At 54.3% G+C, this 26,236-nt stretch overlaps 9 protein-coding genes across 9 annotated transcripts; 4 read left to right on the top strand and 5 right to left on the bottom strand.

Annotated features, from left to right (window-relative positions):
• Positions 1-276: 276 nt before the first annotated feature.
• Positions 277-3,812, bottom strand: PG986_006057 (GPI inositol-deacylase; the record flags this gene model as incomplete). Its single annotated transcript, XM_066842279.1, has 2 exons — positions 277-3,120; positions 3,198-3,812. 2 exons carry the CDS (start codon positions 3,810-3,812, stop codon positions 277-279), a joined length of 3,459 nt encoding a protein of 1,152 aa, XP_066702141.1.
• Positions 3,813-6,419: 2,607 nt separating this feature from the next.
• On the top strand, positions 6,420-10,234 carry PG986_006056 (uncharacterized protein; the record flags this gene model as incomplete). Its single annotated transcript, XM_066842278.1, has 6 exons — positions 6,420-6,459; positions 6,805-6,908; positions 6,966-7,062; positions 7,125-8,080; positions 8,125-8,752; positions 8,799-10,234. The coding sequence occupies 6 exons, from the start codon at positions 6,420-6,422 to the stop codon at positions 10,232-10,234; spliced, it is 3,261 nt and encodes a 1,086-aa protein (XP_066702140.1).
• A 646-nt stretch (positions 10,235-10,880) lies between these two features.
• On the bottom strand, positions 10,881-13,089 carry PG986_006055 (uncharacterized protein; the record flags this gene model as incomplete). The annotated part of the gene is made up of 3 exons (XM_066842277.1): positions 10,881-12,281; positions 12,335-12,903; positions 12,969-13,089. The coding sequence occupies 3 exons, from the start codon at positions 13,087-13,089 to the stop codon at positions 10,881-10,883; spliced, it is 2,091 nt and encodes a 696-aa protein (XP_066702139.1).
• A 621-nt stretch (positions 13,090-13,710) lies between these two features.
• PG986_006054 (uncharacterized protein) lies at positions 13,711-14,837 on the top strand (the record flags this gene model as incomplete). The annotated part of the gene is made up of 2 exons (XM_066842276.1): positions 13,711-14,013; positions 14,091-14,837. The coding sequence occupies 2 exons, from the start codon at positions 13,711-13,713 to the stop codon at positions 14,835-14,837; spliced, it is 1,050 nt and encodes a 349-aa protein (XP_066702138.1).
• Positions 14,838-14,893: 56 nt separating this feature from the next.
• On the bottom strand, positions 14,894-16,493 carry PG986_006053 (uncharacterized protein; the record flags this gene model as incomplete). The annotated part of the gene is made up of 2 exons (XM_066842275.1): positions 14,894-16,150; positions 16,224-16,493. The coding sequence occupies 2 exons, from the start codon at positions 16,491-16,493 to the stop codon at positions 14,894-14,896; spliced, it is 1,527 nt and encodes a 508-aa protein (XP_066702137.1).
• Positions 16,494-17,246: 753 nt separating this feature from the next.
• On the top strand, positions 17,247-19,303 carry PG986_006052 (uncharacterized protein; the record flags this gene model as incomplete). Its single annotated transcript, XM_066842274.1, has 3 exons — positions 17,247-17,407; positions 17,514-17,709; positions 17,783-19,303. The coding sequence occupies 3 exons, from the start codon at positions 17,247-17,249 to the stop codon at positions 19,301-19,303; spliced, it is 1,878 nt and encodes a 625-aa protein (XP_066702136.1).
• Positions 19,304-19,718: 415 nt separating this feature from the next.
• Positions 19,719-21,602, bottom strand: PG986_006051 (uncharacterized protein; the record flags this gene model as incomplete). Its single annotated transcript, XM_066842273.1, has 1 exon — positions 19,719-21,602. One exon carries the CDS (start codon positions 21,600-21,602, stop codon positions 19,719-19,721), a length of 1,884 nt encoding a protein of 627 aa, XP_066702135.1.
• Positions 21,603-22,087: 485 nt separating this feature from the next.
• On the bottom strand, positions 22,088-22,618 carry PG986_006050 (uncharacterized protein; the record flags this gene model as incomplete). The annotated part of the gene is made up of 1 exon (XM_066842272.1): positions 22,088-22,618. One exon carries the CDS (start codon positions 22,616-22,618, stop codon positions 22,088-22,090), a length of 531 nt encoding a protein of 176 aa, XP_066702134.1.
• Positions 22,619-24,144: 1,526 nt separating this feature from the next.
• PG986_006049 (type III restriction enzyme- res subunit domain-containing protein) lies at positions 24,145-26,145 on the top strand (the record flags this gene model as incomplete). The annotated part of the gene is made up of 1 exon (XM_066842271.1): positions 24,145-26,145. The coding sequence occupies one exon, from the start codon at positions 24,145-24,147 to the stop codon at positions 26,143-26,145; it is 2,001 nt and encodes a 666-aa protein (XP_066702133.1).
• Between the last annotated feature and the right edge of the window lie 91 nt (positions 26,146-26,236).

Genomic DNA, 26,236 nt, shown 5'->3' with positions numbered 1-26,236 from the left:
AGATCACCGCCCATGACCGAACACCGAAGCCCCATGCAAATGCTATATAACGAAGAAAGCAGAGAAGGTATCATCCATGGGAGTATGCAAAAGGGTCAAGGGAATCATAGTCGTCTCATGTCGGGTCAAGTCGCGCAGACAGGCTGCGACGACCTTCCCCGTACATAGGAGTTAGGAGAGTGCACGTGTGAAACATCCCTTGATGCGGTTTGGACCCTCGTCTAGAAAGAAGATACGGTAATCGAAAAAAAACACGAAAAAAACGAATAATAGACATTACGGTGTCTTGCCCTCCTTCTGTAATTCCGCAGCGTCACTGTCCAACACGGAACTTAGCCCGGCCAAGGCCCAAGTATCTGATGTCGAGTGAACGGCGACGAGCCAGGCAGCCACGAGATTGACCAAGTAATGCAACATGTACGCATGAGAAACACCATATACAGCTGCGTAGATCGCAATGCTGAAGAGCAACACGCTTGCGAGGTGTCGAAAGCGACTTGTCACCCGCGGCACCATCTTGCCGGTCGTCAGAGTCTCGACTAACAGAATGAAAGGGAGAATCGAAAGCACATTATGATGCGACGAGAAGGGCGTAAACCACTGGACAGCCAGGTTGCGGATCCATACCACAAGCGTGGGCAAGTTGATCGGCAACACCCACAACATGAGCTGAAAAATGGAGTGGACATAGTTGTAGAAGTTGGAGTTGGCTGGTGATGGGACTTCGCGTGCAAAGTGAAGCGCCCGAACGCAGGTCGTCAGCTGGACGAGGCATGCCACCACGAAAGCAAACTGGTACGGGATGAATGTCGAGACGAGAAAGAGAAGGATGCCGGTAATGACTAGGCGTCTTCGTGGCGAGGATGGTGAGAACATCGGTGAGACGGCACGTCTTTTATCATCGTGACGAACCCATGCCGGCCGCGTTGTCATATACCTATAGATAATAGTGCAGACGGAAATAAGCAGCACAGCCATGTAATGGAGACAGGTGCAGACCCCAACACAGACGAGACCAATCATGGGTATCATGAACCAGAAGACCGGGTCCGAGGTCCCGATGAGAAGGTCGTTCTGGGAAAAATCGATTACTGCCGTGCCGTTTTTCCATGGCCAAAACCTGCCAGGTTTGGTCGAGTCCACCGGCCCGGTTGCCATGGCGAGAAGCGTCAAGGATATGAACAGAAGGGGCAATGACTGCCGTAGACACATATCTAAGCTGTCCAGAAAGGGGACGAAGACTCCAGTGCTATCGTAAACCCGGAATTGCTTCCGAATGACCATGGCCACCACAAGCAAGGGGAAGGCCGCAAAGACCGTCCGGTAGCGCATCACCAGCTTTCCCAAGCTGCCCAATGGGTCCACCGTCAATGATATGGTCATACTTGATCCGCAGTCAGGATCAGTCCAGAATTGGAAGCTTATCCCGTCACTGGACCGTCTGGGTCTCATAGGCGGCGGAACATAGGGTGCCAGGCCGTGCAAGCTGACCTTGACGTCCTGAGCATTCACGAAGAATCTCGATTCGTAAGGCTCGCTCATGAATTGCCGAACCAGTGGCGCAAAAAGCTCTTGATTTCCGTCACATCGCTTTTTATCGATTCGAAGGTCATAAGCGAAGAGACTGCTTCGAATCGAGGGGATCCGTATTTCCGTAACCATTGGTTGTTGAGACGGCACCTCTACATGTACTCCGGAGTTGAGGAGTTGACGGAAGCTGATATTGTTTGTAGTCAAAGCCGACTTGGGATCACTGAATTCAGCCACAACCCAGCCCGGCGAACCAGGCAAGCCTCTATCCACAACAGCAACAAATTCGTGATCTGCAACGTCTTCTACGTCGTATTGAAGATACGAATAAGGGGAAATCGAATGTTCGCCGTCTCGGTAAAAGGGAAACTTCGTATTTCCCGTAGATGCCGGGAGTAATACCGTGTCAGGTGCGGAGTTCTTGCAAGCCATTTTAGTCGAACCATGATCTTCGCCCGATAGATCCAAGTACGAGGAGAAAACCATGCTATTCTGACCAGATTGCGTAGGTATCATGCTGCAGACTAATACCTCCAGTCTTCTATTTTCTCCTGGGCTGACAAGGTTGGCATCAGTAAGTAGGGTGAAACGCAGTCGTTCGGAGTCTCCAAGAGGAGGCACAGGCATAAGATATGCAGTAGCCTTTCCGGAGCTGCCAAACTCACGGAGCGTCAGACGCTGACCTTCCCTGAGGATTTTGCTTGAATCGTCCCCGTAGGTCAGAAGAATATCTGGCTCAGCCTGCGGCAGTGTCTTCTCGGCAATGTTCTCCAAACCGCTTAAGAACCACCTTTTGAAAACCCGCATTCTTTCAGCACGCGGTTTTGTCTGAGATGCTCGAGTGTTATCAACAATCTCGTATAAAGCCTTCGTGATGACCTTGCGGAATTGGTCACACCACAATATTGCTGCATGATCCATACTTGACCATACACTCGGGATCGAAGATGTGAAAACAGTGAAGCCGTGCGTATCCGGGACAATGGATTCCACGCTTGCGTAATCTGCAGGTACGACCGTGTCTAAACCACCCCCGGTGATCGATACCAGAGTGACATGCCACAACGGGTTGTTGTTTGCCCATTTTTGTGCGTATGCGTGCCTCCAATAGCTGTTGATGTCTTCGTAAATATTTACAAGTTGAGAGTCAAAGCTGACAGGCGAACGCGCATGGGGGGCCGACATGGTCACGATCGTGTTGATTGATTTTGACTGATAATTCGGCATGATCAGCATAGTGCGAGCTACTATACCGCCCATGGAGTGGCCCAGGATGATGACCGATGTCGGATCAGGCGAGTTGGGGTCCCTGCGACCCGATGTGCGAGGGTCCAAGTATAGAGACAGGATGTAGCGAATGACCTCGTTGAGATACTCGGCCTGGTCCAGCATTGTCTGGCCGTGGAAAGCCGAGAAGTCTTCGTTGAAATCTACGGTGAAGAAATCTAGATTTCTCACGCCCGAACCTGCGAGTGCTGGATCGTGCTGCAGCACATCATGAAAATACCTAGCGGCTTCGGCCGCAATGGGTCGAACTTGTTTGTAGCTCCCTGCATTTCCAGGGACAAACAGTACAGGTATGCCAGAAACCTGTGCGCAAAGATCAGCATACCGGCAACGAGCGCGAGCCGGTATCTTGGCCCGGCGTGTTTCGTGGGTTTACTCACCATAGGACTCTCGTATACACCACCCTCCCGATACAGATACAATGAGTATTTGCTTGCGAACCGGGTGTGTTCCGTGTCAAACTCGCTGAGGTGTATATAGCGGGGGTTCATATATGACATGCGGCACCCCTTGGGATCGAGCTGCCGTGTAACGGAGGAGTTCAAGATCGAGGCCAACAGAGCGACGCCGGCCAGGGTTGTCAGAAAAACCAACCAAGTTGTTGCCCATGGATTCCGCGACCAAGCACGGCGGCCTAGTTGCTTCTTGTCTGTCATCTTGCTCGTCTCGTGCTCATCTTGGACCAAATCTTTCTGCGACGACACCGTCGCGGGAAAGGACGGATTCGTTGCGGTGTCCCTTGCTGCCACCGATCCATTCCGGGAATGCGCCGGCTTCCAGTTCACATTGCTGCTCGGTCGCCGTATTCGAGCAGCCGATGCTCTGGAGCTTGGGTGTGTCTCCTTGGGCTTGGCTTCTGACTGCGCGGCCTTCCGTGGGCTGTTGACCAAGCCAATTGGCTTGTCGACCTCCTCCTTTCCATGCGACCGTTGGATTGGTGTCTCAATCAGAGCATCGGCGCTGCTCACGGACGAGGCTGACGAGCGCCTCTGCATTTGAAGTAGACAACTAGGACCCTGCCGAATCCTCGGGTCGCAGGAGGCCGCAACAGCTTGGGGTCTTGGGGGGCACGAACGAAAGGAACGGACCGAAGCTGCCCTCGTCTGCTGTGGAATGCGATGTTTGTTCGGTGGGGAGGGAGGTGACAAATGGTCGGCCGGGGGTGTTTGTAAGCCGTGTATGGCGGACAAGAAAAAGGCGTTGAACGAATGTTTTGCAACGTGAGACAATTTTGGTCTTGGGAAAGGTCGGAATGTTGTAATTAGGGATTAGGAAGTTGGACGAGACACGAGTCTGCGTAACCCACGAGGCCAAAGCCAGATGCAATGGCTTGTTTTAGAAATGCGCCGATCTTAAAGGGATGGACCGAGAGAGAGCGAGCGAAGAGAGCGACGGGACCTAGACCAGGTTGAGTTGAGTCGAGTGCCCCAGTGCAACGAGTGTCCAGTAGCTCCACTACCCGCAGTAGTGGCAGGCCGAAAGTTTGGCAACGATTGGGGGGCGTGGGAGTGCTATGTAGGAAATAAGAAGCGAGAGACAGGCAAAAGACGGGCATATAACCACATGAGATAATGGGGCGAGAGACGGACGGTACGACTACTCAGGCAGCGCCGACGACCAAGGTCATTATCGGATGGGAATGTCTGGAAGGGCTGGTGGAGGCGCCGGATGGACTGATACAGCTTTGGGATACGGATAGTACTTAACTTATGAATGCAAACACCCACCTGGGCACGCATTGGCCTTGGCTTGGGGCAACGCGGCAGCACACACACACCTCTATTAGTACTTAGCTATCAATCTACTCCGCGGGTCACCGACCACCCTGCACACTGCGACTGCTGCAGGACGGCTGGGCGGGGAGAGAGCTTGTTTTAGCGCATAGGGTGCTACTACTTATGAAGTAACCTAGGTAAGTACACCAGCATGAAAGATCATGATCTACCCACTGTTGGGCCGGCCCCTTCGGTTTTTGATGTCATGCCATGAACTGCCAGGCATGGAAAGAATCTGATGCTAACCGCCATTGCCCTCCAAATCACAATCCTGTGTAATAAAGGTAGGTAGGTACTGTTCTCGCCTGGACCATGTCGCGGGCGCACTCTGGTTAGTGGCATCGGGTGTTCCTAACATTATGTCTCCCTCTGTTTCCCAAGGCAGATACGGTCGGTATCTTCTGCATGCGCTCTACCTCGTGATAGTGCATGCGTGTTTCAGAAGGATATTATTTAGCTCGATGTCGATCTCTGGATATCTTGTTTCCCAGAGAGAGAGACCCCCAAACTTCCAAGAAAACATTACACTTATTATGCACTTACCTCTGCCTAGCGGGGCCAAACCCTGCTGGCTGGGCTCAGAAGGTTGAAGGGTGTGGGGGATTGTTTCCCTCTCCCATGAATCCCATCCAGGCAGATCTCGTAAAAATTGCAAAGCTTGCTTATCGCAACTGTCTTGGCGGTTCTCGAAAGAGTCGTGTGCATGCAGAAGCTATCTCGACGTTGCAGCAGATGACGCTGGGCTGGTGTCTTTGCAGCTTCCCGAAGGTCGCATAGCTCCCAGGCTTCGATGATCAATCAACTCTCATAAGAGACAAGAGACTTCTGACCCGACCTGCCGACCCCCTTTACTGTTTAGAACTACATGTACACATGCATAATACATGTAGTCAATAAGGTGGCCCTGGGTGGGCGCGGGGGGGAGCACTCTCCAGCGCGGCGGGTGGGAGTATTGAGTGAATGCACAACCTGGACGGTGGCTTTGGATCAGCCACGCTTGCCAGCATGTACATGTAGTGTGCTCCTTAATTACGGTATGCATGGACTTTGCCTACTACATGTCATTCGAATCTTATACGAGCGTTGGCAGCATACGCATACCGAGCTGTATAGCTCTGGGTGCTAGCCCTAGCTACTAGTCCGGAGTCTTGCAAGTTGCGTGTGTTCACCATACCTGCTTGCTTATTTACAGGTACACACGTATATCCTCGCACACGACATCAGCATGTCTTGAGTAAACGAACTGTAGCCGAGGTGGAGAAGTACGATGACTCGTGCAGCAAGAATTCCGAGCCTGTCTGAGCAAGCTACCCGCTTGAATTGCGTACCATCCTTCATCTATGCGTGCAGCTCCTCAATGCGACTACGCGAGGCAGGCGTGCTAATCTGGGATTGGGTCCAGCGCCCAGCGTACGACATTCATTGGCAAGTCAAGCTGTCCACCAGTCAGTCTTCTTGGGCATACGAATCAGATGGGCATCTCGCACTCGTGCAGTGTCTGGAGAGGTTGCCCGGGGAATGTCAGTAACCGCTTCTTGTTGGTCGGAATTCCCTTGACCCCCTGGTCCGTCATTCGAAGTTGCAACCAAGCCATGATAAGTCACATCAAGCAAGTCGATGGGTTACACCGACGGGCAGTCGAAGCGCCTCTAGGTGATTGTGATGGCCAACATCCATGGATCAGGGTTGCTTCATTTACCAACTTGTCCAAGAATACTTGCTCCTGTGCCATGATAGAGCATTTGACAAATACGATCTGGCGATTTTCCCGCCTACCTACTTATTCTTAGTCGAAGGTATGCAAGGGAACGAGAGAAGCCAATAGTTATGAAAGCGAATGCTTCTCACGGCTGGATCACAAACTTAGGTACGGTGAATGTGCCTTGAATCAATTACACAGGTACGGGTGAAAGCCTGCAAGGTGGCTGGAGCCAACCACAGTGGCCCCGGGGCGGCAGTGGCTCTCCGTGGCGTGTGGAGGTGACGCGTTTCACTTACTAACCTGGATGCCAGGACGCGCCGAGGCTGAAGTGAAGCTGGATATCATCATTACAAGGTACATATTCCAGATTGCCACACAGAGGTGATAAGGCTGAAATAAAGCGAGGGGGAAGAGAGAGAGAGCCTCATGCTCTTCAATATTGGACAGTCAACCATTTTGCTGACACCTCGGATTAACAGTGGCCTGATTTTGTACCTAAATGGCCTCAAGCTTTTGCTCTCTTCCCAACATCGCAACTCCGGCAACATTCAGAAATTGACATCATTGGCCAGAACGACTCCATGGCGACCATCAAACCCATCGAGGCCAGAACAGTGCGTGGCCACCCCGTGCCTTATGATTCTTGAATATACACTCATTCGTGATTGCAGATACATCAAATCCAATCTGGGCAGGTCATAGTTGATCTTTGCTCTGTGGTCAAGGAATTGGTCGAGAACAGCGTGGACGCCGGGGCTACTACCATCGGTGAGTCCTCTCTCTGCGCGTGAGCCGGCCCATGGACCATGCATTGACTTGGGATACTGCAGAGGTTCGTTTTAAGAACCAGGGGCTCGATGCCATCGAAGTGCAAGACAATGGCTCTGGCATATCCAAGGAAAACTACGGGACCTTGGCGTTAAAGCACTACACATCCAAGCTATTGACGTACGAAGACCTCACAACGCTAGAGACGTTTGGTTTCAGAGGAGAAGCCCTATCGTCCCTATGCGCCTTGTCCCAGTTCTCGGTGACTACGTGCTCGGCGGCTGACGCCCCCAAAGGCTCCAAGTTGGAGTTTGAGACGTCGGGGAAGCTCAAGACTACCTCAGTGGTTGCTGCACAGAAGGGCACCACAGTCACTGTCCAGTCACTGTTCAACAACTTGCCTGTACGGCGTCGCGAGCTGGAGCGAAACATCAAGAGGGAATGGAACCGGGTCATCGGCGTCCTGAATCAGTATGCTTGCATCCTTAAGGGCGTCAAATTTACCGTTTCGCAACAGCCGAACAAGGGCAAGAAAATCGTCTTGTTCTCGACGAAAGGCAATACCACCACGCGAGACAACATTGTCAATGTCTTTGGTGCGAAAACGTTGACCGTCCTCATTCCGCTCGACCTGAAGTTGGAGATGCAGCCGACTTATACATTAAAGCAACAGCGGACTAGTACACAAGAACATCAAAATACTCAAGAAATCAAAATTCTTGGGCACGTGTCCCGGCCTGCTCACGGAGAAGGACGCCAGACACCAGACCGACAGATGTTCTTCGTGAACGGACGGCCTTGTGGACTACCGCAATTCGCCAAGGTATTCAACGAGGTGTACAAGTCGTACAACTCGTCTCAATCCCCCTTCATCTTTGCCGATATCCAGTTAGATACGCACATGTATGATGTAAACGTCAGCCCAGACAAGAGGACCATTATGTTACATGATCAGTCTCGAATGCTCGACAATCTTAGAGAGTCACTTGTCGAGCTTTTCGAAGCACAAGATTACTCGGTTCCTGTGTCGCAACTTGCTGGCACCCCAAAACCCCGTTCAAGAAACTTACAATCAACCGTCAAGACACTACAGGCCCTGAGCAAAATAAAACAGAGGCCCCGGAAACACGCAACGATGCGCAAGATGAGGAGGATGGCTCAGTTCCTAGAGACTCTGCCGAACCTGGTGACCCTAGCGAGCAAGGGACTCATGGCGTCCCCGACTCAGTGCATACTTCCTCGAACAAGCAAACAAGATCGCCATCTGTAGTTCTTGGTGAGAACCGTGGCATGGGTCTTCTCAATCGTTGGGTTAGGAGAAGTTCGCCTGATCGTGGAGATACTGCCTCTGCTACCACTTCTCCTGAACTCCAAGTCAAGGTTGGCCCGTCGAGATCAAAGGAGAAGTTTTTTCCCAGGCCTGTTGAGTCTGAATCGAGAACTGTTGTAGCCGACACAACGAACGACGGCGCCTCCTCGTCTATTGAGATGGAAAGTGATAGTGCAGATCGTGCTGTCGATTCCACCGACCACCAGCAGCCTTCTGGCAATGCGAAAGAAGGGCTAGAAGTAGATGATCATATTCGATCATCTGAACCGCCAATTTCTAGTATACCAACGCCTTCCCGCCTCCCCTCAATCCCGGCCAATACCATACAGTCCGTCAAGATTTCACCGCGGGTCGCCGGAGGTAGCGACCATCACAATCGGCAATGAGACAGTGACCAGCATTATAGGTTCGCCGGCCAAGCGGCCTCGACTAGACCAGCAGAAAACGCAAGAGTCGAAACCGAAGCGCGCTACTAAAGGAAAGGACACCCCGCTTCCGTCATTTCAGGGGCGTTTGACACAAATGTTCTCGGCTGCAAGTGCAGCGAAACCGCGGGATACCACCGGGCTTGATGCCTCGTTGAGTCAGGACGGCAGTTCAGAGAGTGAGGAGCAATCGCGATCGCCTAGCAGAGCTTCTAGTGAAGGCTTGTTCGTGGAAGACCAGGATAGCAATGACTCTACTGGCGACACTGTGGCACAGCAAGCTTCACCGGAGCCGAAGGAAGAGGAAGAGGAGGAAATAAACATGAGTGATATCAGAGCAGACCCCTCAGCCACTTACGATCACAGTGATGGCGGCGACCCTGACGAGGTCCCGGCTTCACCAAGTCCATCAGATGGAAGCAATTATGAAGACGAGGACGACAAGAAGGCGAGAGAGGACGACAAAGTCCAAAGCATGATTGATGCTGCAGAAGTTGCAGCTCAAGCAAACTCGGAAGAGACCGAGAAGCGGCAGCAAAATTTCGTGAAAGGGGCCACCAAACGGAAAGGTGCAACATATCCCCTACTTCAGACAATGCGTCTGGTTGAAGGGCAACTGCAGGCCGGGCTCCGAAGTTTAGCACAGACTTCAGTAGACTCGAGTTCTGGTGAAGATACTTCATTACCCACGGATAACCTGCACGCCACCGATGCGGAAGAGAAGTTATCTTTGGCTATATCCAAGTTGGATTTTGGCAAAATGAAGGTCGTGGGCCAATTCAACCTAGGTTTCATCCTGGCTGTGCGCCCTGGCATGGCGGACCCGGGACAAGGCGACCCGGAAGCCGCACGCGCCGCCATGGACGACGAGCTGTTCATCATCGACCAGCACGCGACCGACGAGAAGTACAACTTCGAGCGGCTCCAAGCGAGCACCGTCGTCCAATCCCAGCGGCTCGTGCAGCCCAAGACGCTCGAGCTGACGGCCATCGAGGAGGAAGTTATCAAGGAGAACCTCGCGGCCCTCGAGGCCAACGGCTTCCTCGTGAGCGTCGACGAGAGCGGCTACCATCCCGTCGGATCGCGCTGCCAGCTGCTGAGCCTGCCGCTGAGCCGCGAGACGACCTTCGACCTCGCCGACCTCGAGGAGCTCGTCTCCCTCCTGACGGACCACCCGGCCGCCTCGGAGAACACGGTGCCTCGCCCCTCCAAGGTCCGCAAGATGTTCGCCATGCGCGCCTGCCGCAGCAGCGTCATGATCGGCAAGTCCCTCCCCCCACCGCCAGATGGAGAAGCTCGTCCGCCACATGGGCGAGCTCGACAAGCCCTGGAACTGCCCCCACGGCCGGCCCACCATGCGGCACCTCTGCACGCTCGGCGCCGCTTGGATGCAATCGTCTGGATGGAAAGAAGGTGATGGATTCGACGGGACAAAGGCCGAGCCTACAGATTGGGCGGCATATGTCAATAGTAGCCGTGCAGAATGAGCTGAGAGTAGCGAAGGGGCTCACCGTAATCCAGAAAAGGGACTGGCTGGCTTGGAAACTTATCATCTACAGAAACAGGCACGCTAACACAAAAGCCATCTTATGCCCTGGCATCTGCGGTCTATTACGTACGCAGCAAATGGTTTGGTGAGATGGGATACGAGGGCCATAAAGGAGGAACGAGAACGAAGTCACTGGTCATCTTGTATAAGGAACATGCTCACTAGCTTCACTTTTTGTTGGTGATACATAATTCTGACTGTACAGGCAACATACTTAGGCCCAAGGATTACCACCTGGAAAATAAGATCTTGTCTGCTTGCATTGGGTAGCCCACCATTTCCATGAACGCCGTCTTGATGAACAAGAAGGAAAGTGAAAAAAGAAAACCAAGAAAATAAATAAACAATACACGAGGCTAGACCGATTGTTCCGATCCTAACCCACTTTCCCTCAAAAATGAATTCCTGGTAGTTAAATCCGATTCGCCTGCTTTCTCATTTACCGTAGCCGTGCAAGTAAGCACTGCTTCCCCGCGTCGTTCGCCATGATGCCACTGGCACTGCTTTGAAAGTCTTAAGGCTCGTAGCTCTTGATCTGGCTGTCGCCCCCAGGGGGTGGGATCGACGCCCCCAAGGATGCTGCAGAACTGAAGCTTAGGCTGTTGTTGTCGCCCATGCCCATCTTCAGATCGCCACCGTTCATCGCAGCAGCTTTGAGACCTTCTTGGGTCTCTCGGACTCGCTTCTTGAATGCCAGACGGTCCAAGAAGAGTTGCTGGCGACCCCGTTCCAGCTCACGCCGCTCAGCTTGCAGAATGGCCTCCATCTCGTCAAAGTATTTCAGCTTCAACTCCATCTTCTGCATTGTAACGTTCACTGCGGCAGAGACGAGACGGGTCATCTCGCGCTCTTCGTGAGATGCCAGGCCGCCTGAGCGCGCAGCCATTGATGCCAAGGGGATGCTGGCGATGGTATTCGTCGTGGTTGTGGTAGTGGTCGTAGTCGTGGTTTCTTGCCGGATATCAACCTCCATGGAATCGCCTTCCTTCTCCTTGCCCTTGCCGTTTGTCTTGGTTACAGCATCGCCACCCTCGATCTTGTTTCTAAGACCTTGTCGCAATTCCTCCACAGACAGCTTGGCGGCGGCGGCAGTAGTTCTCGGGTCCGCAAGACTGGCCAAGAAACCAATAACGGACATAACCGGGTTGTCTGCCTGGCTGAAAGGAAGGTGGCCGCCGTGGGAACCAAGCATTGACAGGCCGGTCGGCGCATGAACTGGGGCTTCTGACTCGAGGTATTTGTCTTCGATGTCAAGTTGCAGGAATTGCAGCACACATTCCTCCCGGGTTCTTGTGGCAACATGTTCGGCGATCTCGGCCCAATCGTCATCGTATTTCTCCAAACCCTCGAGAAGCCGCAGGATCTCGGCATCAGACCAGGGAGCATCGCGATCCAACGTGGCAGAATATGTGGGGTTCTCCGTCTTGATATACTGGGTGTTCGTGTGTCCGCTCGGCATGCGACCTTCCATGTAGCAGCTAGGGCATACTTCATACTTGCTCTTAGTCTGCGATTCCCGATCAGGAAGACGGTGGTATACTCTGGTACAATCAACACCGCAGTTCTGGCAGTTGACCTTCGCAATAGGTGCCTTGGGAAGCTCAGTAGCGCCCGGCGAGGCGCTTGCAGTGCCATTTGTGGCGGGAGCCTCGCCGTTGGTCTTCTCAGACTTGTTGATCTTGTTGACCTTGGCGTCGCCGGTGTAGTAGTCGCGACTAATGCTCATCTTGAGTTCACCAGCCGCGGTCGGAGCTGCCGCAGCTTTCTTGTCAGTATCAGGATCTTGCTTGCCCTCCATCACGATCGGATCCGCCGCGGGCTGCCAAGGCTGTAGACCACGGGGTGTGTCGCAGATGACCTGGAAGTGGCCAGTAAAGGGTGGCCCGACCTGGGAAGGTCTTTGATCGGCATCGACCTAGCATCGAATTAGCATAAAAGGCGGGCAAGCACATGGGAAGCACAACTTACCTGGTAGTTGATCAAGCCCCATTGCTCCAAGAAGGCGTGTACGCGCATAATAGCGCAGACATCGCCGGCCAAGTTTCGCCTACAAGCAGTGACTGTCAAGTACTCAACGGGGTTCAGGCGGTAGGTGTTGATCATGAAGTCGCGATAGTCCTTGTACACGTGGGGTGTTTTGCTTCGGTTACGGCTGTTGAAGAACTCGGGCAGGGCCTTCCTCTCGATGCTGTGGATGGTGTTCATGTCGAACCAGGTACTGTAGCTGGGCAGCACAATGGAATGCGTCTGGGAGATCAGGTGCTCTCTCGCGGCGTTCTCGATGCTTTCCTTGGTCTTGACTTCGGTAGCTCCACTCTCGCCGGTCTGAGCAGCCGCATCGCCCTCTTTCGCTCCAGACTGGCCATCCTTCGGGGCCTCGCCCATTTCCTCATCTTCCTTGGCCACATTGGCTTCGGCAGGTGGTGCTTCAGGGGCGTCGAGGGGGTTGTCTGAGATACCAGTGGAAGCAGGCGCCGGGGTGGTGCTATCCTGCTTGATGTTGGCGTCGGTGGCGGGAACCTCGGACATCTGGATATCTACAGCACACGTCAAAGATCAATACCAATTGCTGCGCAAGAGATTCCGTGAGCTCAAAACCAACCTTCTGAGGTCTCGGGCGCAGCTGCGGCGTCTGGCTGCAAGGGCGGCTGGGCAAGGATAGGGTTGCTGCCAGGGGTCGCCGCATTCGCAGGCGAGCCGTAGTTAACGTGTTCGTCCTCCATCGTGACGTGAAAGGCGGAATTGAAATTCCTTTGGAGAGCTGTTCGGTTGCAGGAGGCTTCGAGCTTGTGGTGTCTAGAGTGAGGTGACAGGCGAACCAAATCAATGCGGAGTGCGCCGCAAAGTTATTGATAGGGATCGCGTCGCAAACGAACGGACACTCGACTGGCCGAGTCTCGTGAGCAATTATGCGTTGCGCAAAAACGATGCTTCGCCGTCGCGAAAAGGGTAGGCTGATGATTAGACTCGCCGTGGGTGGTTTGGGGAATCGCGTTTTTAGATGGTCGCGAGTTTCCAGCCTCTACTACAGCAAGAAAGATCCATCAAAAACGGGCCCGAGCTTCATGCGCCCCGATAGCTGCATGTGGCTCTACTTAGCCCATTCGTAGCCGGTTCAGTACGCGCGTATGCAGCTAACAGGTCTCACAGTGCTTAGTGAGGCGGCATCGGTTGGCGGCGGATGGCATTGCCGCAAGCTGTGACATATGACGGCCGAGGATGTGAGCGAGAGCGGCTAGAGGTACGCCCAAGATACTATATAACTTTGTCGTCGCAACTCTCTCAAAAACACGGTCCTGCCTGGGGGAGGTGCCTGTGACAGCTCAAACTACTACACAACCAACATGTTCTCCATAACAAAGCGGACTGCCCTTCGCGCAGCGGGCGCTATTCCGCGAACCCCGTCAGTCTTCTCAACCCTCGGCCCCTCCGCGCTCCAGCGTCTACTCTCGACGTTGGCGGTTTTGGAACAGCGCGAGGGCAAGTTGAACCACGGCTCTCTAAGCGCGATCACGGCTGCAAAGAGCCTGGGCGGCCCCGTACATGGCTTCGTTGCCGGCAGCAATATCAAGCCCGTGGCCGAGGAGGCCGCCAAGGTGGACGGCGTTGAAAAGATCCTCGCCGTTGACAACGCCGCTTACGACAAGGTGCGCACCCTTTTCGCTCGTCTTGAACGTAACATCTCCCAATGATTTGCAGCGCTGACATATTTCGCCTATTGTAGGGTCTGCCCGAGAACTATGCGCCACTTTTGGTCGAGAACATCAAGAAGGGCGGGTATACTCATGTCATTGTGGGACACACGTCCTTCGGAAAGAGCGTCATGCCCCGAGTGGCTGCCCTGCTCGATTCCCAGCAGATCTCCGACATCACCGCCATCGAAAACGAGAACACCTTCGTGCGACCTATCTATGCTGGCAACGCCATTGCCACGGTTGAATCGACGGACGCAACCAAGATCATCACCATTCGAGGCACTGCTTTTGCCGCTGCTGAAGTCGCAAACGGATACGCTGCGGTTGAGGATGGTGTAGACCCCAAGGCTGAGCTCAACGCCGAATGGGTGTCCGAAGACCTGGCCAAGTCAGACCGGCCCGACCTCGCCACAGCCGGCAAGGTTGTGTCTGGAGGCAGAGGATTGAAGTCCAAAGAGGAATTCGACAAGGTCATGCTTCCTCTGGCCGATTCCATTGGCGCTGCGGTTGGCGCTTCTCGGGCTGCCGTAGACAGCGGCTACGCTGATAACAGCCTGCAAGTCGGCCAGACTGGCAAAGTTGTTGCCCCTCAATTATACATGGCCGTGGGTATCTCTGGTGCCATTCAACATCTGGCGGGTATGAAGGACAGCAAGGTCATCGCAGCCATAAACAAAGACCCGGAGGCCCCCATTTTCCAGGTCGCAGACGTAGGCCTGGTGGGAGACCTTTTCGAGAAGGTGCCCGAGCTGACGGAGAAGCTGAAGTCTTCATAGAATATGTGATAGATATACAATTGTACAACTGCTCGCCCACATGGGTATCTCATTGCTTATGCTGCAGCTTCTAGCATATCCGCTGTGCTCGTAAACTTTTCTCGCTCCTTGCCAATGGCCTGACCTCTTGCTTTTTCCGCCTCATCTATTTTGTGCCAGTCGTTCCAGCTAATGATGTTACATCTGCTGGTGTCAATATCCCCCTTCACCCCCTCCAAGCCCAGACTATCTCCATCACCGGCGAATTTAGCGTTTGATGTCCAATCGGTTGCTATGGCATCTCCAGTGGAAAATGCATCCTCCATCGTCGATGCAATAACGCCTGTAGGGCCCCTTTTCACCCAACCGGCGCAGTAAACACCTGCCAGGGGTACTGGGGTATCCTCTGAATGCGCCTTGTCGCTGAAAACGCGGCCCAGGCCGTCATTGCGTATCACCCCAGTTCTATCGTCAAATGATATGCCGGCTTCGGCAAATCCGGGCAGTGCAACTGATTTGTAGCCTATGGAGCGGAATGCAACAGCCGATGCCAAATCAATCTTTTCGCCCGTGCCGCTGACTCTTGAAGCCGTATCGAACGGGTCCGACAGCAACGTTTTCTCAAACACTGTCCGGCTCAGATTGCCCGTTGCGTCACCAATAAATTCTGTCGGCGACAGACAGAAATCCAGCGACCAGGACTTGGATGCACTGTCGACTTTGGCCGTGGAGCCCTTGACGAGAATCTCCATTAGTCGCTTTCTGGCGCGGGGCAATTTTGAGATCTCCGGCGGCATCAAAGCCATATCTACCGGGTGAAAGCCGACATGCTGCAGCTTCATTAGCTCGCGGATCTCCTTGATGGTGAAAGCGGCCTGCATAGGCCCTCTCCGCCCGACGATGTGCACGCGCTTGATGCGGCTCTTCAGCAGGGTCTCGATGGCGGCCTCGGTGATGTCGGACTTGCGCAACACGTCCACGTTCTCCAGCAGCATACGGGCGACGTCGAGCGCGACGTTCCCCTGGCCAACGATGACGGCCTCGTCGCCCCGGGTCAGGTCGGGCGCCAGGTTCGCGAACTCCGGGAGGCCATTGTACCAGCCCACGAACTCGCGGGCCGAGTATATGCCATTGAGTTGGGACTCGCCAGGAACGCCTAGCTTTTTGTCCCGAGAAGCACCGTAGGCGAACACAACGGCATCGTAGTTCTTCGTCAGGGATGCCAGCGGGACGGTGCACCCATCAAATTGTGCGCCAAGATCGCCGACTGAAGTATTTCCGACAAAGGTGAAATCGGGGGAAGAAGCAACCTCTTCGAATTTATCTTGGCAGTTCTGTAACATATGTTAGTCATACATTCGTTTGAATGTGGTGTGGGTGTTGGATTATCGTCCTCATAAGACTGACCTTGACCTCGGGGTGATCGGGGGCGACACCGAATCTCACCAGGCCAAATGGCACCGGCAAGGCTTCGTACATATCTACTTTTGCTTTGTCGATTTTAGACATAGCCCGATAGGCAGTATAGAAACCAGCTGGGCCGGAGCCGACAACGGCCATACGAAAGGGGCGGTCATTGCGAATAGTCGTCGAGTAAAAGCGCTTTGGTGATGTTGGGCCAGCTTTGCACCGACGAGCTGCGGAACGGCCGAGCCATGATCTCGCAGCGGCATTCATTTGCATGGACTCAATGCGCGTGCGAGACTAGCTGATTGTCCGCCGTGGTAGCAAATAGATCAGACCGGTTGTGCATATATCATATGTATAGCTTGGAAAAAGACGCCGTCAAGTCAAGTGTTTCTCTCGATAATACAAATTTCGGACATCGCGGTCATGACGTCTCGGTGTTACGGGCTTGGGCTAGCGAAGTAGCCGTTGGAGGTTAACTTGTGCGGGAGGTGGGCGGTCCAGCACCAAGAGCCGCAGCTCTGAATTGAATTTCTCGCCCTATTCAACTGCCCAGCCTACTTACCCACCCACAGTACCTAAATGTGCATATCTCTCACCAAGAAGCCAGCCTGTCGAGCACACATAGCCAACTTGCTTCTACCATCATGAACACGGAAAAAGGAAATGAAAAGCAAGGTAGCAGCAATATGCGATGTGACATGTATGTCGGCGGCGGGTGACAAAAGTTGGTAAACTGGGCGCTTAGGCTGGCCGACGAGACGGTTGCTGGGCCAACGCGGATATCATCCCGCCAACAACTCCAGCAGCTTGCATCTTACCCATGGTGAAGGTACATGTAGCCATGCTTTCCCAGGTCACTGGTCGGAACTGCACTCCCATACCTACTTCCATACGTCGTCCCCCGCCACCACCTTCTGTCTGCTACGACAGGGCATTCCCATACAGAGGTAGCTGCCGATCGTCTCTTCACACACACCACACCGTCGAACATCAGCGCCGTGCTGACTGACACACTCGACAATGGGGGCCCAGCAGCCGTACCTCTACGACCTGGATCAGCGCGACTACAGATTCCCGGTCAAGGAGTTCGATCCCAAGGTCATCACCCGCCAAAGCTGGGAGGTCAAGCCCCCAAAGCCCAAGCAAGAAGGTCCTCTAGTCTCCTTCAACCGTCATCCCGAGTAGGTTTATCCAGTTTTCAGCATCCACCGCCTTCTCCTCTTCCCCCACGCGAAGTCGAGATGCACCACGGCCCGACCTGACTGACCTTGTATGATGGATGAAAAGTGCGCACGAGGTCCCTACTGGCCGAACCTCTCGCATGCGGCCCATGGGCGGAACCGCTAAATGGTGGATCTTGTTCTCGAGAAAAGTGCAGATCGTTTTGCGCGTGTTCGAACTGGTCGCTGATTTCGGCCTGCTCGCCCTCATGATCTTGATCACCAAAGTCGACCCGATTACTCAATGGGTCCTCCGAATCACCGTAAGTCCTATCGTCGCATTCATCATCATGGTTGCCCTGTCCTGCCCATGGCATTTGACTAACATGGAACCAGCCTGGCGTGGTGGCAATCTGCTCTGCATATGCCATCTATCATCTGTGGCAACCAGCCGGCGCCCGGCCACCGGCGTCTTCTGCCGCTTACCAGATGTTTGCCGCCTTCACTGACCTGGCTGTCCTTCCGCTTTACACATTCGGCGGTATGGCTATCGTGAACCATGGTAAAGAATGGGCGAACCTTACGGGCAATGATATGCTTACGGCGAATTACTTTGTCCCCGCTGCCTATTACACCCTGATTGGATCAGGCAGTCTGCATGTCGTCTCCCTCGCCCTCTCGCTCTGGCTCGGCTTCATGTTTAGACGAATTTCGCACATGCCCCCGGACATGAACCCTCTCGAGGATCACCTGACCGCGAGGCATAAGCGAAACAAGTCGTCCATCGCCACAAGCTACATGTCCGAGAACAACAAGCGCTTTTCTACGCCGCTCGAGGAACACCGGCGGTCCGGGGCGCCGTATGAGGACGACCTCTCGCGTCCCCCGAGCATTCCATTCATGCACACTCGCAGCAACTCCGGAGATTCCTTGGCGTCGATGAAGCGAGACAGCTATGTGAACTTGCCCGATCGTCAATACCAGGTTGCCCCGGGAAATTCGCCCAGAAACAGCACAGGTTCGGCAGGCGACCCCAGGCGCCTGTCAAAGCCACCTGGCCCCTCGCACCGCGGCAGCTACACCGAAATTCCCCTTCAGGATACAGGCGCGAACCAGACATCCCGCCCAGGGAGCGCTGCGCCCGAGAGCCCAGCAAACAACAACCCGACGCCAGCCCGTCCTGCTCGTTTCACGGAGGCTTGGTATGCTTCGGAATCGCTGGTCAACCGGACACAAGAGCGCGCCCGCAAGATAGCCGCAGCCAGCAAGAAAGCCGCCCCCAAGACGGGCGCTTACGAGCCCGTGAATCAGAGATATAATTTGGCAAACTCGGATGGAGAGGACTCGGACCAGGAGAATATTGGCAATAGGATGATGGGACCAGATGATGTGTCGGATTTTGAAGACGACATCATGAACGACAACTCAATGCACCCGAACCCGTTACGATCTAATCCCTCCCACCCCTCGATATCTTCTATCTCGTCCTCCGCATTAGGCCCGCCGCCGAAGCCACCTGCTCATGGCAACACAAATCTTCCCCGAACCAAGACCCCTTACCGGGCCCAACGCGGTTCCGCGCTCGCGGAAGTTTCGCAGAACTCACGCTCCGTCAGCGGCAGCCTTGACATCACGGACCAGCAGAAGCCCGCCGGACTGACGGTCCCGAACACCTGGCAAGGCCGCAACCGCGACTCGTCGATCCAGCCCGAGGAAGGCATGTTCTACGCCAAGGCGTACGGCGACCTCAAGGCCGCGACACCGCCCATCATGGTGGGCAACCCGCGCCAGGTCTCGTCGGGCAACGACTTCGACCTCGGAGGCGGCGGCGGTGGCAAATACCGACGAAACGTCAGTGGGAAGGTCGCTGAGGAAGGTCGAGCCTACTCGCGGTACAGCATTTTGAACGATGACTAAAGGTTTGATTCTGATTTGCGACGCAATTGGGGAGGGGAACGAATATCTGATGACGAGAAACGGCTTGTGTGATATCTGGAGTGTGGGTTTCTTCTCATGGATAATGATAACAAAAAGGCGTTCGCGTGTTGTCTTCCGGTTCTGATTTCTGGCGTACGACTCAAGGCACGACTTCGATGGATGGACGAATAATTGGACCATGGATGATTGGGAGATTATGTGTAGGGAAGTGTATTAATATAGTAGCTTAGGCCGCCTGTGGACGAATCCGGGCAAATGAATCGATTGCCTTTTCCCACATCCTTTTCGATGTGCTTCTATCATAAATACTTCACTTGGAGTTTGTTGCTTGGAAGATTACCGTAATCTATGATCATAGTCGACGCCCGCCGACCTGAGTTTCCGCAAACAGCGTTTACACCTCATGAGGCGGGAACGTGCCGTACGTCTCCCACTCGGCAACGTAGCGGAAGCCCTCCCTCCAGCTCCTCGCTTTCGACTCCATGGTAGCTCTGTTGGTGTAACTGGGCGCCGGCTTGCTGCCGTCCCTCTCGTAGTCGGTGCTCTTTTCCCTCTTTACTGCCGCCGGCTTCTGACGGTGCTCGGACGCTGGCTGCTGCTGTTTGGCAATGCTCCACAGCAGCGCTTCCTCCTGCGCGCTGAAGCGGGCATCGGCGGCTTCCGCCTCGGCCTCCATGACGTGCTCGGCGGTGATGCGGTTCCGGATGCCTTCGCGCGTGCGCGTGGTCTCGGCCACTTCGGCCGAGAAGTTTATCACCTCGTGGACGTCGCGATCGATCGCTTTTTGGTCTAGACGGGGGTCACGCCGATCCGGTTTGTCAGACGTGGAGTCTGAGTCGCTGTTCTTCAGGTCCTGTTGGCCTATGTCTGCGTCTTCCTCCTCGTCTTCTTCTTCGTCGCCGACGGCGGCCACGGATTTCGTTTCGCCTTCGCTGGAAGATGTATCGTCTTCGTCGATCACGTATTGGGACGAGAGTTCCGTAGGCGGCCGTTCCCCGTGTCGCCCCTGGACTATTCCAAACGCCGCTTCTACCTCGTCGTAAGACAAGACGTTGCAATTCCTTTCCTTTTCCGCTTCGTCCTCGTCATCTGTCGCCTCGTTGGCTGATGATGACTGAGACTCGCTATCTGACTGTGAATCGTCCCCTTGTATGTCTAGCCGTAGTCTCCGCGCAGCCCGTGCCCAAAATTCGCGGCTGTTGTTCTTCAAATTCAAGGATTCTACTGCTGCTTGGATATCCCTTGTTTTCACTGCTTGCTTTGCGCGCGATACCGGCGCTCGCCTCGCTTTGATGCGGGACTCGCTCATGAAGAGGGCCGTGGCAACAAGTCTCTTTGTGATGCTCTTCGCGAGCCCATGGAAGTCGGCCAGTGCCGTGGCCCTGATGGCCGGTGGCTCTTCAGAAACTTGCTGCCAGTTACAATCGGGAACTGAAGAGTTCATAAACACTCGCTCGCTTAGTTTGAGCCAATTTGGCAGGACGAACAGGTCGGCAAAGGGTAGCTCTCCTTCAATCTTCCTGGTGGTGGCGGCGGTGGTGGAAGAAGGGTTCCCCGTGCCCACGAGCGACTGTGTGACGATCCAGTGCTCCTGGCCCCATTTCTTCTCCTCCAGCGCCTGCTCGTAGGTCTCCTGCCGTATCGACACGTCGTCCGCGATCCCGTCCAGGGCCACGCAGCACTCGTGGCTGACCTCGGCGGCCGCGGGGATGCCGACGGGCCGTAGGGCCTCCTGCCAGGACACGCGCTCGTCCTTCCTCGTCTTGTCGGTCTCGGCCAGGAGCGTGAGGAACTGCGCCACCTCCAGCGGACTCTTGCTCCCGATGCGCGCCGCGATGCCGGCGTGGTCGTCGCGTCCGAGCCGGCCCAGGGCGGAGAAGAAGGACTCCTTCTCCGAAGTCCTCCAGTACACTGCGCCGACCTGCGAGGGCTCCAGAGCGACGCGAGAGTTGTTGTCGCCGCTTTTTGTTGTCGTCGTCGCCGCCGCCGCCGCATCCGTTATGTCTTGGTTCAGAAGATCAAGGTAGCCCGCGTTGAAGGCGCTGCGCAGACGCTTGAGGGGCACGTTGATGTCATGCTGCGTCGCACGCCTTTTCCGCGGCGATTGAGCCTGCTGTGGCGTGGCTGCGGAGCTGCCCAGGATGGCAGGGCTCCCGTAGACTAAGCGGTTAGTTGCAAGACCTGGCGCAGACGGCTGGTCCTCAGGCGCACTAGGCGCATCGGATGCAACAGACTCAGCATCGCTGGGCGCGTACGTGTCTTCAGGGTCGGAAGCCATGGCGCCTGCTGGAGCAGGGTTGGCGGCCGACGAAGAGGTGTATCAGGGCGAGCAAGGTCAAGAAAGTCGGCGGGTGGAGTCCATACCAATCCAGCAGCACACAATGGTTCTGGAACGGTTGGGTCAACCAGCTGGATGAGAAGGCTTAATAAATTAAGCGAAGGCTAGGTACTTATGCTTGGAAGACACAGTCACCATGCCGTTGGTGTCAGTGGAAGTAAAACATGTAAGTACGTAATTTAGTCCGAAAATTGAAGATAGAAACCAGATCCGTCGGCTCCGTGATTTGTGGAGCGGGCGGCGCGGAGACAACATGAGTTGCGACCGCTGCCGCAAGTCAACAAGAGGAAGACCCCCCAGAAACGAATTGCGTCCTTGCGTCAAAGTCTTGTCGTACTTTAAGCCCGAATGCCATACGCTAATAATTCCAAGTTCGGCCAATAACCTGCTTCGGTTATCCCACAGCTGACCTTCCCTCCTATCCTTCATCTCGAGTAGACAGACGACGCAGCTCGGAGGTGACCATCCAGCTCATACCGCTGGGCGTTTTTGTCGGACATGACGGATGACCGCGCCCGAGGAGGTTTCGACCGCACATACCCCATGGGCAGCTCCGTTTGGCTGCCGAGGGGCGACAAACTCCGTGGCGGCTTGGGTAGACCCCATGTCTCCGACGACGAAAACTTCGGTGTTGGCGGCCAAGGAAGTGAGTTTACCGACTCTTGGTCCGAATCTTCCCCTGCGCGCTTAATTTTTGCCTTCTTTCGGATGTGCACGCATAGTATCGCGGCGCACACGAAAGAACAGATGCCTCCCACAGAAATGCCAACGCCTATCCCGACCTGCACCGCCAGGCCGAGTCTCCCGTCCCCTTGTTCCGGCGGGCTTATAGGCCGTTGTGATGGCGGTTTTGGAGTGCTGCGAACCGGGGGGACTGTCGGGGTTCCTGTTGGCTCGTCGAGGCTGGCATAGCTGAAGAACGTGTTTGGGGTAGCTGCAGAGGAATTGGTGGTCATGTTGAAATAGGGTGAAGTTACTGATCTAGATGCATCACTGGGATCTTGAAGCCAGAAGAAGAACATGCTAGAGTCGCCGAGTTTCAGATCGTACGGATCAACGGTCCAGTTGAAAGACCTGGGTAGGTTCTGTCCCAGTAATTCTAGAGCAGAGAGGGATCAGCATTACTTGGGTCTGTCCAGTATGTAACAGCATCTAACCAGCTTTTGTCACTCACGCTGATACACAACTTTATGTGCTGTCTGATTCACATGCTCTTCTGCAATCGACTGCCATAACTCCACCGAGTACTCGGTCCAAGGGGCGTCAAACACCACCATACGAGGCTCTCCGACTCTCCATACTTCAACTGCTGCAAGTGGGTCGGCTTTTCTATCCCCTATATATCCGGGAGAGCGAAACCCAGCCGTTCGGAGTGCGAACGACAGATCACATAGAGTTGCAAAAGCGAACAGGGGAAGAGAACGCATAGCCAATAAAGCAAACGCTAAGAGGTCGGAAGAGGTCCTAGGGACTGGCCTTTGAACAAGTGCTGCTAAAAGGTATCTATCAAGTATCCAGATATTGACCAGAATCTTTAGAGCGAGAGGGTGATCAGAGTGGAACTGTCGTGAAAGAACGAGACACAAAGCATCACATCCTGGAGGTAAGTATTGGGGTCTGGTGAAGATGGAGGTGACAGGATTCATGGACTGGCCAGGCCAAGCCCAGATCCTCATCATATATGGAGGTTCAGGTAGGAGCAGCCTCAAAATGGGCGAATCCTCGTTGTCCGTCTCCCCATTTCTGTGAGCACTGCAGGTCGAGGCCAGCCTACAAGGGGGCGAAGTGCATTCATTGCATTGGGGGCCTGGATTGTTAACGACTTGTCGACCCCAAACGGCCGGCCGTCCCTGACAGTTCAGGTAAAGCGACTCCGGTGACGAACATTATTTATATCCAGAACCGCCACATTGCTGACCACTTAGCAAGCCGGAAATCGTGTTGTTTCATATCAGAAAATCCCCCATGATCCGTTGAAGATAGAGCTGGTATCAAGTTGAACCTCTACCTGCCGTGCTGTGGTGATTCGCCGCACACAGAGTGGACAGTGCAAACACGCATTTGTTAACAATGTCTTTCAGCAGTGATGGAATCAGGGGTAGAGCATAGAAACAGTTACCCCGACAGCATTTTCGAGAGAAATGATGGGTATCAAAGGCAGCATGGGATAGGCCAGGCCAACACTCATGTCAGGCCAAGCTGTCAGCCAGAATTTCATCTCCTGTTCAAAGTAGAGACGTCTGGCTTGAGAAGGAGACAGGAGACATGACAGGTTACGCTGGCTGAGGTAGCCGTGCCATCCGCACTGTCTGGTCCGTGCCACCGAGGCAAGCTGCTTTGCTCTGATGGCTGTACGTACCGAAGCCAACTAGTTCTCGAGGTCTTCCATTCCCATCAATTCACCACCTCCAGCCAATCGCTTACCAACTTGACGACGCCAGAAAATACAATCTAGGCAATACTCTGTCAGCCGGAATGTGCCATGCGACTTTCTCGTCTGACATGGCGAGCTATTGTGCCCCTGTTGCACTCACCTAAAAGGTCGTCTTATATCAGGGCCCTACCAGCTAGGCCTTATTCGACCTTGCAGGAAAAAGCAGAGGCACCGCGGCATCCACAGCCCGTGAAGCTGCGTGCCTACCAAGAGGAATGCATCCAATCCGTCCTTTCCTCCATTCGGGATGGGCATAAACGTCTTGGCATATCCCTAGCAACTGGATCTGGAAAGACGGTCGTCTTCACCCAGCTGATTGACCGTATCGGGCCAATTGGTCAAAAGGCCCAGAAGACTTTGATATTGGCCCACAGAAGGGAGCTGGTTGAGCAGGCTGCCAGGCATTGCAGCAATGCCTATCCCGACAAGACGGTCGATATAGAGATGGGAAAGATACATGCTTCTGGCCTGGCTGACATAACTGTCGCTAGCATCCAGAGCATCGCCTCTGGTGATCGTATCAGCAAATTCGATCCTTCGCACTTCAAACTGGTCCTAGTGGATGAAGCTCACCACATCGTGGCTCCAGGATACCTGAGAGCCCTGGAGCATTTCGGGCTGGACCAGAAAAGGGACGAGTCTCCCATCCTGGTTGGCGTCTCTGCCACGTTCTCTCGCTTTGACGGGCTGCGCCTGGGGAAGGCCATAGACGAGATTGTCTACCACAAAGACTACGTCGATATGATTGGGGATAAATGGCTTTCAGATGTAGTCTTCACAACAGTCGCGTCAACGGCCGATATTCGCCGGGTTCGGAGCGCAGCCAATGGCGACTTCCAACCTGGAGAACTGTCCCAGGCAGTCAACACTGAACAAGTGAACGAGGTGACGGTACGCAGTTGGCTTGCCAAGGCCCAGGGGCGGAAGTCAACGCTAGTCTTTTGTGTAGACATAGCCCATCTAATGGGCTTGACCCAGGCTTTCCGAGATCACGGAATCGACGCTAGATTTGTAACGGGAGACACCCACAAAGTCGAGAGAAGCGAGCGCCTAAGTGCCTTCAAGCGCGGAGAGTTTCCTGTGCTCGTCAACTGTGGAGTGTTCACGGAAGGCACTGATATCCCAAACATCGACTGTGTTGTGCTGGCCCGGCCGACGCGCTCGCGGAACTTGCTTGTCCAGATGATCGGACGAGGTATGCGGCTCCATCCCGGCAAAACAAATTGCCACATCATCGATATGGTGTCGAGCCTGGAAACTGGGATAGTCACGGCACCGACCCTGTTTGGCCTCGATCCATCCGAGATTGTCGAGAATGCTACCATGCACGACTTGCAGAAGCTGAAAGACCTGAAGACCACGGATGATCAAGAGCCCGAGGAAACGGGTTCGAAGGCTCCGCCATCCAGTAAAGGAAGCATCAATGGACAAATTACATTTACCGAGTACGACTCAGTATTCGACTTGATCTCAGACACATCTGGGGAAAGCCATATTCGCTCCATTAGCCGATATGCGTGGGTACAAGTTGACCAGGGCAAATACGTCCTCTCCGCACCGGGTGGGACTTACATCAGACTGCAAGCCGAAAGAAATGAAGAGAGCGAAGGAACCGGCGCCAAGTTTTCAGCATGGGAGATCCGTGCCCTCCCCCAGGGCACCTCGTCCAAATCTCCCTTTGCAGCTCCCCGACAGTTGTTGAAAGCGGCTACGTTTGCCGATGCTGTTCATGGTAGTGATAAGTATGCATCGGAAAAGTTCCCTGCGGGTGTCATCATAAGAAGGGCAAGGTGGCGAAAGGATCCAGCTACGCCTGGCCAACTAAAGTTTTTGGATAAACTGCGAGGCCCAGAGGACGAGCTAACAAAACACCAAGTTACGATGGGGCAGGCGGCCGATATGATCACCAAACTCAAGCATGGTGCCCGCGGGCGGTTTTCAGCCCTGGACGCGGTTAGGCGTAGGAGACAACGCCAAGCTGCCACGCTAGAACAGCAGGAGGCCCGAAAGCTGAGAGAAGTGGTGTCTGTAGGGTCGTTGGCAGCTTGATTTGAATTGATTCGACTCCCCTCTGGCATAACAGCGCTTCGATCATAGATATAAGGATCTTGGATGATGCTTTGCTTACAGGCCTACGTGC

The sequence above is a fragment of the Apiospora aurea genome (assembly GCF_038362705.1).
Source record: "Apiospora aurea strain CBS 24483 chromosome Unknown utg000004l_segment0_segment0, whole genome shotgun sequence".
Taxonomy (NCBI): domain Eukaryota; kingdom Fungi; phylum Ascomycota; class Sordariomycetes; order Amphisphaeriales; family Apiosporaceae; genus Apiospora; species Apiospora aurea.
Note: the sequence above shows the minus strand (reverse complement) of the source record. Positions and strands in the feature narration are given on the sequence as shown.